At 39.1% G+C, this 15,315-nt stretch overlaps 1 protein-coding gene across 1 annotated transcript in view; it reads right to left on the reverse strand.

The window, feature by feature from the left end:
• The window catches only part of LOC144218314 (carboxypeptidase Q), a 165,911-nt gene that overhangs the window by 68,041 nt on the left and 82,555 nt on the right, over positions 1-15,315 (reverse strand). Inside the window, exon 3 of the mRNA XM_077748164.1 lies at positions 9,238-9,439. Within this exon, the coding sequence (XP_077604290.1) occupies positions 9,238-9,439 (202 nt within the window). The remainder of the gene's footprint in view (positions 1-9,237; positions 9,440-15,315) is intronic.

Genomic DNA, 15,315 nt, shown 5'->3' on the forward strand with positions numbered 1-15,315 from the left:
TGCCTTTGTTCATACTATTTCTGTCACCAGAACTGCCCTTCTCTACCCTTTCTGTCCATTCTGATACCAGATGGTCTTCAATAGCCAACTTAAGCTCTCCTTTTCCAGGTCTTTCCTGTCTTGCATCTTATGAGCTCCTACAGTTATTCTGCATGCAGTATCTATCTTGGTGCTATACCAAAAACTTCCTTTTATTGTGATGTAGCTTTCTTGTGTTTCTCTTCCAATCAGTGCATCTAATCAGCAAACATTTACTGTATATCTAACATGTGCCAAGTAATAATGAGTATTGTGGGTATATAAGTATGAATAAAATACCCTTTTGGTTCTCAATTCAGTTAAGAAGATAAAATACAAAGTATATTAACTTTAAAGTCAAAATATATGCTTTAAAAACAGTTGCAGGCAACAACAGAAGAGACTTCATAAAGTGGTGCATCAGTAACTGCCCAATAGTATAAAAAATGCCTTCATTTGCTCCTATGCTGTAGTCAGTCATACTAGAGGTCATGAGCCAGCGCTGCTTCAGTCAAGATACTCAATGGCTTCTGCAGAGTTGAAGCAGGTCTACCGCAAAGGGGAAAGTATTATTAGTTGTTTTGATGAGCAATTTCCATTAGTGTACTATTAATGTGGATGGTATACATACCTGTCTAGCATATTATGTATTATGATACATACCTGTCATGCAATATTAAAGGAATATTAAAGCAAGAGCTATGACTCACTTGAGTTGTAGGTAAGAGGCAGCCACCTGCTGTAATTCCCTGTATTACCCTTCTCTCTTTCTAATATCTCTCCTCATTCTTGATGTCTTTGTTGTTGTCTGTCTCTTCCTAATTTCCTCTTTCCCTCCCCCACCCACTGCAATGTAAACTCTACAAGAGCAGAGACCTACTAAATCTTTTTCATCTCTATCCTAAGAGTCTAGAGCACTTGGTTTATACTTAAGACACGCTTGAGGGTGGAATGAAACTGGCCACCTGTTTGAATGAAGGCTATAGTCACAAACCAGAGATTGCCCTTTTCATATACTCAGTGGGGTGAGGTCTGCTTACCATCCAGGAATGATCTCTCTAGACATTACTGGCAGAGAGCATTTTCACCACAAAGGAGGCATCTCTTAATCAGTGACAGAAAGGGGCACAGAACTGCTGTGTCTCACTACTCCATCTGGTGATTGGGAAACACAGGAGTCTTGGGTCCAGAAGTTGAATCTCCTATTTATTTTAAATTACCATTCCTACTTGTGTCCTGACCTTCTCCTTTCTTGGAACATATCAGAAGAGAGACCTTTGGAAATGTAGAATGGAAAATTTTGCTTAATTTTATTTAATGTCATATGAGGTATTAGAAACAAGCAAGATGGAAAATATGTGAAATTCTGAGTAATCTGCATATTTGGTACTTCAATATGGAGTCTGAAATTTTTAATCATAAAAAGATGAAAGAAATTGTGATTTTTTTTCATCCTTTAAGAAATTTATTTTGTCTTCCTTAAATAGTTTATTGTCAAGTTGGTTTCCATATAACACCCAGTGCTCATCCCAACAAGTGGCCTCCTCCATGCCCATCACCCCCCTTCCCCTTTCCCCCACCCCCCTCAGCCCTCAGTTTGTTCTCAGCATTCAAGAGTCTATCATGGTTTGCCTTCCTCCCTCTCCCCCACTATTTTTCCCCTTCTTCTCCCCCATGGTATTCTGTTAAGTTCCTCCTAATCCACCTATGTCCTTCTCTGCCTGACTTATTTCGCTCAGCATAACACCCTCTAGTTCCATCTATGTTGCTACAAATGGCCAGATTTCATTCTTTCTCATCGCCATGTAGTTTTCCATTGTATAGATAAACCACATCTTCTTGATCCATTCATCAGTTGATGGACACTTAGGTTCTTTCCATGTTTTGGCTATTGTTGAGAGTGCTGCTATGAACATTGGGGTACATGTGATTTTTAAAAAGAATCCAATATGTGAGGAAAGAGGACAGCTCAATGAAGCAAAGGTGTCACTAAAGTAATCACAACTTATGGTTATGGCATTAGAGTTTATAAACCTCTTTCACATTATCCTACTCTTTCTACAAACCTAAACCTTACCTATTCAGCATTTGACTCACAGACATTTTGTACAGGGCCAGGCACTTCTCAGGTCCTGGGAACTCTGAGGAATTCACAATCCATCACCTTATCTTGAAAGAGTAAGCACCACAAGGAGAGGACATTAGCGGGCATACCCAAGTTACACTTGTCCAGATTGGCAGGAGTCAAAGAAAGCTGTGAGAGAACAAGTCGCTGAATCATGGATGAGTAGGAGGTAGCTGTTGAAGAAGACAAAACCAACTGGGTTCAATGGCAAGGAAATGTGAGAGCACAGGTGTACCAGGAACTTCAGGGAATGAGACATGTACAGGGGATTAACAGACAAGGGTGGGGAGCCGTGGAAGAGGAGCTGCACACCAAAGGGTGGAACAAGAAACGCCGTGAATTCCATGCTACATAAAGATAGGATACTTTGAAGACAATGGGGGAGATTATTGAAGGATTTTGAGCAAGAAGCAGAGATAAGTAAATATCACAGCTCTTCTTAGTTGCTTACCAGAGGAAATCCTCATCTTCCTAAGGAATCCCATTTTTTCTCATATATGAGGAAGCTACATTTTCAGTGGTGATTGGGCTCCATTTTAGGCCCAGAAAGTAAAATTTGATCAATATAAGCCAATGTTGGTAATTCTACTCCACTATCTCTGCCTAATTTAGCCACAGACATGTTTTACAATTTTGGCCAATGAGAGTATGGGAAAAAGCTGCTTTGCAGCTTCTGGGTGAGATTGCCATATGACTAAAAAGAGATATCCATTATAGACACTCTCTCTTCAACTGTTGCACAATGTGTGAGAATTTATTACTTTAGAACAATTGCAGCTATCTTGGGAACATGGGGGGACAAGTCTGAAGACAAAAGTCAACATGCTGAGGATGGCAAAATGGAAAGATGTAAAGAACCAAGGTCCTTGATGTGGTAGTGGACTAAATCAAGCATTCTGTAACTACCCTGTAACCACTCATTCTTTTTAAGTGAATTTAAAAAATCTCTTTTCTTTTCTTTTCTTTTCCAGGCAAAAGCAACCCAATTGATAGATTGACTTTCAATTTAGAAAGTTCATTTTGAAAATAGTGAGCCAATTAGATGGAAGGGGACTAAGAACGCAGGCTGGGGTGTGAGTAGGAAACTGCCAGAGGAGAATCAGTGAATACTAATGAGACAGGTCTGTGTGGTGGAGAGGAGCGAATAGGTTTAAGAAATAAGTGAAATTTGGGGCGCCTGGGTGGCTCAGTTGGTTGAGCGCCCGACTTCGGCTCAGGTCATGACCTCATGGTTCATGGGTTCGAGCCCCGCGTTGGGCTTTGTGCTGACAGCCAGCTCAGAGCCTAGAGCCTGTTTCAGATTCTGTGTCTCCCTCTCTCTCTGACCCTGCCCCGCTCACGCTGTGTGTGTGTGTGTCTCTCTCTCAGAAATAAATAAAACATTAAAAATTAAAAAAAAAAGAAAGAAATGAAATTCAGAGTAAATGGGACTTGGAGACCATTTCATTGTATTCAGTGGAGGATTGTGTGGTTTCCGGATGGTGGTGCCAGTCAGTGAGATAGGGGACAGAGGAGGAGGAGTACATATTGTGGCTTGGTGGTTACCATATCCGTTTTGCATACACGATAACCAACTCTCACTCAGGAGAATGTATAGTTTGTGAGAGTACAGATCTTATCTATCATTTTTACTACTGATTCCCTAGTGCCATACAGTAAATAACTAGTAAGAATGCTTAAAAATAAATGAGTACAGACATACTGATGTCCAACGGACATACAAAAAGATGCTCAGCCTCACTCATCATCAGGGAAATGCAAATCAAAACCACAATGAGATATCACCTTATGCCTGTCAGAATGGCTAGTATTAAAAAGACATGAAATGACGAGTGTTGAGAAGGATGTGGGAAAAAAAGTGTGGATGAGGATGTGCACTTTAGGTGAGGATGTAAATCGGTGTAGCCACTGAAAACACTATGGAGTTTCCTCAAAAAATTAAAAATAGAAATACCATATAATCTAATAACTCTGTTTCTGGGTATTTACCCAAAGAAAACTAAAACATGAATTGAAAAAGTTATATGTACTCCTATGTTTACTGCAGCATTATTTATAATAGCCAAGATATGGATGCAACCTAAGTACCCATCAATAGATGAATGGAACAAGATGTGATATGTATGTGTGTGTGTGTATATATATATATATATATATATACATATATATATGTATATATATGTGTATGTATATATGTGTGTATTTACATGTGTGTGTAAGTGTGTATATATGTGTGTATATATATGGTATGTGTGTGTGTATGAATGTAATGTTACCTAGCCATTAAAAAGAATGAGATCTTGCCATTTGTAATAACATGGATGAACCTAGAAGGTATTATGCTAAGTGAAATAAATCAGGTAAATAAAGACAAATATCATATGATTTCACTTATATGTGAAATCTAAAAAAACAAAACAAATGAAGAAACAAAGCAGAAACAGACCTATAAATACAAAGAATGAACTGGCAGTTGCCAGAAGGAAGGGCGGTAGAGGAATGGGCAAAATGAGTGAAGGGGAGTGGGAGGTACAGGCTTCCAGTTATGGAACCAGTAACTCATGGAGATGAAAGGCAAAGCATAGGAATTATAGTCTATGGTATTGTAATAGGATTGTATGGTGATAGAGAGCGGTGGTAGCTACATTGTGGTGAGTATAGCATAACGTATAGGCTTGTTAAATCACTATGTTGTACACCTAAAGCCAATGCAACATGTGTCAGCTATACTTCAATTTAAAAAATATAAAGAAAAAAATAAATGAGTGTGGCTGAGAAAAATTACATCATTTCCCAAAGATAGCACAAGCAGTTAGATACTATGAAGCCAGAAAACACACTCTAATTCTTTCCAGCGCACTGTCTACCACATGCCAACAATATTAGAAAAAGGTTGACTTTCAGATTTTGAAGCAGAGGAAACTCTTATTGGTAGGTATGGAATAGGATAGGCTCACTTCCTCAGGTCACATTAGGAGACTATCTAATTTTCTTCATTAATAAATATTTTATAGAAGAGTTTCTAAAGAAGGAAGATGTCCAAGAATGATGCATTCAAGGACATCTGGAAAACATGGATTGTATCTCGTTACTGACATATTCTCAATGAAATAGATTCCTTTCTTTCTAACCTGGAACTTGTAATTAGAGAATAAGGTAAAAAATTAAGATAGAAAGTCTCCCTGTTATCTAGAGTTTTGAATAGAAACTAAGCAAAATCTCTCTTAGACTACTCTAAGCCATGCTCTTCTGTTGTGTTTGAAAGAGTCAGAGAACAACTGTTTACCATTTATGTAGTAGAATCGTTAAAGATTAGAAGATATTATTCAGCATTTTCTTTTAGTCTTTATTGCTTTAAGGGAAATAATCCTAACTGTTCTAGCCTTCCTAATTTAGACATTTCTTCTACTAGTTTTTCTACCTTTCTATCTCTTTTCTCAGCATCCTTCATTTTCTCCACAATCTTAAGACAAGTGACCCAAAGTGTGTTGAGAAAATAATTGTTTCTGTGGTTTTGTTTTCTCCTCTCATGTCAGATTTACAAGAGTTTAAATGTTTCCCAAAATAAAGCTAAGAACTATAGGAGGGGCAAAGTAGAAACCATTGACTTTAACTTCAAAGAACTGATCACTGGCTACTGCTAGTAATCCAAGAACAATATTAGTGTGTGACTCAAATGCCAGATTGTGGGACATAGAAGTAGTTTGGAAATTTAAGAAAGCAATAGAGTGCCACGGGCTGTTATGGAAGGATTCATGGAACCTGATGAATAATACAGTAAGCCTTAAAGAGCATCTAGGATTTGGAAGGGAAGAATAGGAAGGAGTATGGAAGGAAGTAGCAACGGGAGCAGGTTGGAGTGTAAAAGTATCCAGAATAGTCAGCTTATGTGGAAAACACATCTAAGATACTTAAAAAACAAACCAACTTCCTCCCTGCAAAGCCTTATCTTTATGTTGATAGTTATTAAGTCCATTATGGACATCATCTAGCTGGATGAAGGAAGCATCTCTTTTCTCCAAAGATGAATTTTTCATCAATCAATCTACTTGGCTTCTATAATGAATGAAAATTACATTGAACTTTAATTCTATCCGTGTTCTTAATTATTATTTCACTATTGGATACACACGGAACATAAAAAAATTGGGGCCCAGCCATCAGACTACAGAAATTTGATACGCGTAGGACATGGTAGTGGCTCAATAAATACTTATTGAATCAATGAAGGAAGGAAAGAAAAAAGAGAAAGAAGATGGTGTTTGGGAGTATTATTTCTCATTAATTTTTCAAAAGTTAGGTGAGCAGTTATTTAAATCGTAACTTAATTAGCATTTCGGATACCATCTTTAGGTTTAAGTTACTGTAACTTGCCAACTTTCCAAGAATAGAGGGTATACACACAGCTGGAATATTTTTATTTCTTTTTCTGATGAACTATGGTTCTTCATCTTTTTCTAAAATTCCTGAAATTTTCAATAGGTAACAAGAGATACAATATAAGTAGTTCCATTATTTTTTCCAGAAATAGCCCAAATTTGAAACATCAAAAAATAGCTTAGTGGTAATAGGGGAAGACAACAATAATTTGATTCTATCTTACAGTATTCTAAAGGAAATTAAAAAGAATTCCAGGAAACATTAGCTGCAGTCTAAACGAACCACTGACATTTTATAAGCTTTCCTGATCCACAGAGGTAGAGAGGGGAGTGGAACAAAGAATGTTAGAAGAAATAAGTAGTTATTTACAATAACAAACTCCTTTCCCCAGGGGGAAAACTTTCTGGAGGAGGAATGAATTGAAATCCTTTGCATAAGCAAGAGCTGAGTAAGACAAACATTTCAGACACTGCCATAGATTTGGAAGGCCATCTCAGCATTCCAGACTCCCCTGTGTTGCTGCACATTGTGGGAAAAGGGCCACCAGCCTTGAAAACAAAGTGGCCTGTTCTCAGGATAACTTTTGCCCTTAAGAGCAGGATAGCCTTGGCTAAGTTACTGAGTCCCTCTGAATCTGATTCTTCAATTACAAAATAGGGATGATTGTACCTTCCTCTTAGGATGGTTGTATGGATAAAAAAGAGTGTCTACAAAAGTCTCACAGAGTGCCTGATCAGTAATAGGAGCTCAAGAAACTGTAACTTCTATTAATTCTCCAGAAACCATAGTGGGGCTCAAATTCCCCATTCCACTCCATTAGTTGATGATCAGATCTGACCTCACACTGGTAAGAGGGAAAAGGCCACCTTACCTTTGTGAAGACAATCAAACCAACTTGTTAATTCCAAACAGAACCATTCTTTTTTTTTTTTTTTTTTTTTGAGAGAGATAGAGACAGCGTGAGCAGGGGAGGGTCAGAGAGAGAAGGAGTTACAGAATCCGAAGACAGGCTCCAGGCTCTGAGCTAGCTGTCAGCACAGAGCCCGATGCAGGGCTGGAACCCACGAACCATGAGATCATGACCTGAGCCGAAGTTAGACACTTAACTGACTGAGCCACCCAGGCGCCCCCCAACAGTACCATTCTTATGAACATCTACATGGAAGGAATAAAGCTAGAGCAAATTCTCAATTATCCAGTGCAATGAAAGCAAGAGACCCTGGGAGCAGGGATTTTACTGGTTTCTTTGTTCTACTTCTGTTTTTGGTTTCAGCTCCTCCCCTGCCCTCTACACACCCTCAGTTTCCACTCCAGCTCACCCACAGTTTGTCAGTATTTTCCTCACATCTACCACCCACAAATTACTCTGGCTTTCTCAATTTTTGAGAAGATCCCTATGAAAAAAATTAAGGCTTGGGAAAAATCTAAAATTCAAACAAATTATTCCATATAGCTTAAAAGGGCAAGTTGCCTTCCCTTAGACCTTGATCATAATTAGAACTGACAGAAATGTGGGGAGTCTCAGATCTGTCCAGATGATATACAGCACCATCAATGCAAATACTATTTTAAGATATTTCAAAATATGGTTAAAATGTACACATACCCTTAAAGAGAATCTAAGTCCTTGTATTAGAATAAAGGAAACCTCCTTCTATTTTAGTTATGAAAAATTATTATAAACCTTCAAACTTAAGATATGCTTAAAAAAATCTATAATATGTTAAGGATAAGCTTTTTAAAAATCTTAAATCCATTGAGCATGCTACTGGTGAAATCTACTTTGCAGGCTGGGGTGGGGAAGGAAAAGCTAGAGTGTGGTAGATCTAGAGAGACACTTTTTTAAAACCTATGAAATGTTCTGTAGCCACAGAAATAGTTCTGTAAACAGTAACGTTAAAACTACTGAAAGGTGGACTTCCCACTGGCATAATACAAATAGATCCTTTAGCAATGTTTTTGATTATGGGTATAATGAGGGAACAACTTCAGGTCATAGATGTTTAATATCATCAATAACCCTTTCCCATGGCCAGTCTAGGGCAAATTTGAGAAGCAGTCTAAGTTTGTCATCTTTAAGACTGTTCTGCTTTCTAGTTCTGTGACCTCTTGAGGTCAACATCCTTACCTAAGACTTGTCTTAAAAATATCAGTGTGATAAATCACTGATCATGTGACATTAGTTTATGTCCAACCTCTTGCAAGAGTTTGAATTAAGGGAAAAAAAAGATTAGTAGAAAGTACCCCACCCTCAAAGAATAAAACTCTACTGGTAAAATCTCAGATTCCATGGTATTTGGGTAGGGAATTATTTGGGTCAGAAAAGATTTCCTAGCACAGAACTAGAAGCATATTAGTAGTAATAACTGCTTTGTATTCTATTTCTCAAATTTTGTTTATGAGATCACAATTTAGATACCTGTTAAAAAAATAGCCAAAAACCAAAAACAGATTTGTAGGTCCAAACCTAGAATTATTAAAATAGAATTTCTGGGAGTGAGGAACTTATAATTTAGAAAAATAGGACAAATAGGCAAACAAACACAAATGAGCATGATTATTCCAAGTCCGAAAGTCATCAGATTATGGACAAAGCTTAGAGTTTCCCTGTATTAGCAGGCCTCTCCGAATCCACTGTGGCCTGTTTGAATAGCAATTTTATTTTAAATCAGTAGCAGAACCTAAGGGACACCAACTTTATCTTTTGGTCTTACCAGGCACTCCAGCTTGGATCCAGAAGTTAATGTCTGTCCCTTCTCCACCCCTAAAGACCTGTGTGACATTGACAGGCTGCAGCAGTCTCATGACCTCCTCCATGATGGCTCTGGCCTTTTCACTGCCGGTGAATTGCAGTCCAGAGGGTAAGAAGGTTCCCAGATCAGACTCCATCACCAGGCTGTAGTTGGAAATATTTGCCTAAACAGAAGAGAAAAGTGTTTGGTCCATTATCTGTTGCCTCTTTGCTTTCTCCTTGGGCACTATCAAACAATAATAATCAAATGCTTTATCTCCTTGTCAGTTCTTATCAAAACACACGCTGCTCTGCTTGACCTGGGGTCTGGTCTGCATGTTGTCTAAGTGCTCTGAGATGCACAATTACTCATCTTGGGATTTACTGAATGCAAGTTGACTTGGAAGGATTAAAAAAATATAATGAGAGGAAATATAAAGCCTCATATTGAAGCTACTCAATTATTTCTACTAGAAATAATAGTCTTTCCACCAATTTTCTTAAATGCCTAGTGTGTGCAAGGATACAATTCCTCCTACACGGTAGGTACCTCCAGATAGTGTGAGTCATGCTCAGACAAAAGAAGGTATGCCCTGAGGACCTATTTCTCTGTACTTCCTTCCTCTAAACAAGTATTTGATCTTATTTTAATTGTGAGTTTTGCTGAAGCTTAAAGGCATCAAACTGACAGGCTTGTCTTGGATTCTGATGTTGCTGTTGTTGCATCTGTTGAATCCCCAGGGAGGGAGCTAATAGGACAATACACGAAACACTGCTCTCTCTGGTGTACAGCCATAGCAACTGAAACCCTGGCAACTCTGTCAGGCCACTTGTCTATAAACTCTTTCCAAATAAAGCCTGACCCTCTGTGTCTCAGGAGCCATTCACTTCTCCAGGACTGATCAACTACTACCAGCAACTACCTGGTTGAGCTATTCCCACACTATCCTTGGATGGCACTGCTAACCATCCCGTACTACTCACCTAGTAAAAGTCAATAATAACATTAGTACAGGGCCTCCAAAAGGTCTCATATTTGAAATCTCCTTTTATCTGCTTCTATAACTCATAAAGCAGACATAGCAGCTTTATGGTTGATGCTGTTTTACAGACAAGGAAATGAAGATTAGAGGGGTCAAGTGATTTGCTCAACGTCACACCGTTGCAAATGGGAGAGCCAAGTCTGGAATCCCACACTCTCCAGGACTCCACACTGCCATCACTAGCATGGGATGGAGCGATAAGGAAGGCTTGCTCTGAATAAGAACGATTCCTCACTTACATAACAGTTTGAGGCTTGCATTATTTTTTTCCTAGAACAGATTCCTTTTGACAATGATTTCCTAACTCACCACAGAAGCGTACTGTTGTTACAATGGCAAGAACTGGAATGGCGGACTCTACAGGAAGATCTTGCAGGCAATTATAGGACTGAACGGGGTCGTCCTGGGATGCCAACACGTTGTTGCTGTTGTTGCTAATGACTGACAAAGTTCACAAAACAGAAGTCTTCTCATGTGTCCAGTCTCATTTCTAAGGGGTTTCTGTCTTCATGGTGATTTTCAGAGAAGGACCTGAGGCACTTATAATAAAATGTGTCATCTCAGCTCTCAGCTGTGGCTACTGCACAACGGTGGCATCATCAGAGTTAATAATATGCAAAATATTTGCATTAATGTCTCACATTCAGGGATTTTTTAGTTAGCACACTGATGCTAGGTCAGCGAGGTGACATATCATTTGGCAGTCCTAACCTTCTCCCCTCATATGCCATGCTACTCCTCACCCCAAACTCTGTCCTCTGTAGAAAGGAGAAGAGAAACATCACAATAATCTGCAAATGAAAACATAATTGGATAATCTTATATGTGACGGTTCCCACACTGCAGGCAGATCCCATCCTTACAACAAGATAATCAGACAGAGTGCACCTTCGTAATCTTGCACTATTTAGGTGAAAGTGGGGCTAGATAGCAGTTTGGCTGTTAGACCCAACGCTATTGACCAGACTGGTGAGGTGGATATAGCCCAGGACCTACTCTATTCTATTCTATGCTGGGCTACCAAGGGGGTCACTGGCTTTCTCTCTCTGTCCCCAAGTCATGCCATCATAGCCCCTGGCTTCTCCATCTGTAGGGTGGGAGAAATGCTCTTTTCCAAAGCTTGAATAATGAGCCAGTGCACGTGGAGCTTTGAGTACCTTCAAAGGAAAGACCTTCGTGGATCACAGTGAAAGTAGTTGAGTTTGCCAGGGCTCTTCACAAAATGTGCATTAAGAACTTCTTGGCCCTCTGATTTGACTGCAAATGGACAGATGTCCTAGGGATGGGGGCTCCACAGTTTATGAATGCCTCTGTACAGTCACAGGATGTTGCTAGGAACATAGAGAAATAATGTATATAATGAAGTTTTTAATGGTATGTGTGGCAGCCAGTTTAGCAGAGAGATGAAAGAGTATGGGTTTTGGAATTATTCAGACTGGGTTTGATTCTCAGATTAATCAGTCATTGGCTATGTGACTTCATGCAGTCTGTGTAACCTCTCAGTTCATCCTCTGTGAAATGAGCATGACAATGGCAGCCAGTTCATGGACTTGTAATATCTCTCAAACTTCCAAGGATGCCCCCCCCGTAAACCATTCAGTTAACTGTTTACAAAGATGATAGGTGGCATTTTTTCAGTGCTGCTCATGTGCCAGACATGGTAGGAAATGGTTTCCAGCTTGTTCCAGGAAATGCTCACCACCATTCTGTGAGACAAGTGCTATTATATTTCTCATTTCACAGATGAAGCAATGGAGGTTTAGTAACATTAGCCAACTTACCCAAGGTTACCCTGCTAGTAAGTGGAGCAGCCAGAATTCACATGCGGAGGTCTGCTTTCCCAAGCCTGAGCTCTCAACCCCTCCACTACCCTGTCTGCTGAAGCTTTGTCCCAAGTATCAGGCTACAAGTCCTCGATTTTAATTTAAAAATACAGAGACTGCAGTTCAACAAATGCATAAGGTCTAGAATTATTTTTCATGATCATAATAAAAGGTCTGCTTGGGCAGAATTTATCATCCCTGCTAATAAAGTAATTTGACTAAGCAAAGGGAAGAGTACACAAAACAAAAACAAAACAAACCAAAAATCCCCCCAAAAGCAAACAACTCTTGCCCCACAGTTTCCTCCCAACTAGGAATTAAAAGCCTAAAATAATAAAACATCTTTTCAAGACGAATTACACAGGATGTACAGATGTCAGTAAAGCAGGATTCTGGCATAGGTAGAGACATGTTTAATTCCTGTTCATGTAGAATTTTATTAGCTGCTGCTGACATGATGGCAGCATTCTATTGTTTTCTATTTATATATAAACATCTCCATATGTTTTCAATAAAGAACTAAGAAAACACACCACCCACTGTCCATGGCACTCATTTATGGAGTCACCGTCTAATTGTTAGCACATGGCGAAGGACTCGGGAAAACAAAATGTCTCTGCACAAAGAAGCTGGAATGAGGAAGCCAGGTCACTGGGCTGTTAGAACTGCTGCTTCCCAGGACTGCGTCATTAGAAACATCCCTATTCCTCACTATGCTATGAGTGGCTGGGGAGGCACTCAGTGTGGATTTGAAACGCTGATTACAGCTAGTGACCGGGCAGCGGAGCCATGCTCCTTCCACTCAACCCTCTTAGCACACATACCAAGACCTTTGTCCTTCTGTTTTCAGGCTGTAGGAAGAAATCTGCTTCTAGAGACTGAATACATTATTCCTGAGACAACCAGCACCAGTTGAGAGAAGCTGTGGAACACAGATGAGGTGGCTGAGCAGATCAAAGATAAGCTCAGATATTATCTGTAAGCCTACACTTTGCTCTCGTAATAAAGAGAAAAATCTCATTATTAGGAGCCATGGAAACTGTTGTTCGTTGCCATGTAATCTACATAATGCAATGAGGAGAGATGCTCCTAGGTAACCTAGTTTGGCATCATTGGATTAGGTAATATCTGCTCAGGATTGAGGACTCATAATTTTGTCTTGTGCTAAAATCACATCCTATCTCACTTCCTTTCTTTTTTCCTCTCTGTGAGGACCAGGTTACTCTGCCAAAGAACACTTTGGGAACTATTAGCATTCTTTGGGTGCAACGTAAGACTAAAAAGAAGAAAAATGTTTAAAGTACATATTGCATGCTTTAAAATGCTTACTCCCTAAGATAAACACAAAGATGATGTTTGCGTTCTTTGCTTTTGTAAAATTCCAGGCGATTCTTCTTCAGAAATATAGACTCAAGTTAAAAAACATCTCCTCTCTCCCCAAATTTGGCTTCTTCTTTGTTTACTTATTTATCTATTTTTAATTTTATTTTTTAAAATATAATTTGTTGTCAAGTTACCTAACACACAGTGTATACAGTGTGCTCTTGGGAGTAGATTCCCATGATTCATTGCTAACATACTACACCCAGTGCTTACCCGAACAAGTGCCCTCCTGAATGCCCATCACCTATTTTCCCTTCTCCCTGGTACCCCATCGACCCTGTTTGTTCTCTGTATTTAAGTCTCTTACGGTTTGCCTCCCTCTCTGTTTGAAATTATTTTTTCCCTTTGCCTTCCTCCATGGTCTTCTGTTAAGTTTCTTAAATTCCACAGATGAGTGAAAACATATGATATCTGTCTTTCTCTGAATGACTTATTTCACTTAGCATAACACCTTCCAGTTCCATCTACATTGTTGAAAATGGCAAGATTTCATTCTTTCTCGTTGCCAAGTAGTATTCCATTGTATACATTAACCACATCTTCTTTAATTTTATAAATGATTTTATTTATTTGTGAGAGAGAGAGACAGACAGTGTGAGCAGGGGAGGGTCAGAGAGAGGGGGAGATACAGAATCTGAAGCAGGCTCCAGGCTCTGAGCTAGCTGTCAGCACAGAGCCTGATGCGGGGCTCGAACCCATGAACCCATGAGATTATGACCTGAGCCAAAGTTGGACGCTTAACCAACTTAGCCACCCAGGTGCCGCAAACCACATCTTCTTTATCCATTCATCAGTTGATAGACATTTGGGCTCCTACCACAATTTGGCTACTGTTGAAAGTGCTGCTGTAAACATTGGGATACATGTGCCCCTATGAATCAGCACTCCTGTATTCTTTGGATAAATTCCTAGTAGTGTTATTGCTGGGTTGTAGGGTAATTCTGTTTTTAATTTTTTTGAGGAACCTCCATACTGTTTTCCAGAATGGGTGCACCAGTTTGCATTCCCACCAACAGTGCCAGAGGGTTCTCATTTCTCCACATCCTTGCCAATAGGAAAACATTCCATGCTCATGGATTGGAAGAACAAATATTGTTAAAATGTCAATACTACCCAAGGCAATCTACACATTTAATGCAATCCCAATTAAAATTGCTCTGGCATTCTTCTTAGAGCTAAACAAGTAATCCTAAAATTTGTATGGAACCACAAAAGACCCTGAATAGCCAAAGTAATGTTGAAAAAGAAAACCAAAGCAGGAGGCATCACAATCCTGGACTTTAGCCTCTACTACAAAGCTGTCATCATCAAGACAGTATGGAAGTGGCACCAAAACAGACACATAGACCAATGGAATAGAATAGAGAACCCATAATTGGACCCACAGATGTATGGCCAACTAATCTTTGACAAAGCAGGAAAGAGTATCCAATGGGGAAAATGTCTCTTTAGCAAATGGTGCTGGGAGAACTGGACAGCAACATGCAGAATGAAACTGGACCATTTTCTTACACCATACACAGAAATAAACTCAAAATGGATGGAAGACCTAAATGTGAGACAAGAACCCATCAAAACTCTAGAGGAGAAAACAGGCAACAACCTTTTTGACCTCAGCCACAGCAACTTCTTACTCAACATGTCTCTGAAGGAAAGGGGAATAAAACCAAAACTAAACTATTGGGACCTCATCAAGATAAAAAAAGCTCTGCACTGCAAAAAAAAAAAAAAAAAAAAAAAAAAAAAAAAAAAAAAAAAAAAAAAAAAAAAAAAAAAAAAAAAAAAAAAAAAAAAAAAAAAAAAAAAAAAAAA

The sequence above is a fragment of the Crocuta crocuta genome, unplaced genomic scaffold (assembly GCF_008692635.1).
Source record: "Crocuta crocuta isolate KB4526 unplaced genomic scaffold, BGI_CrCroc_1.0 scaffold39, whole genome shotgun sequence".
Lineage (NCBI taxonomy): Eukaryota > Metazoa > Chordata > Mammalia > Carnivora > Hyaenidae > Crocuta > Crocuta crocuta.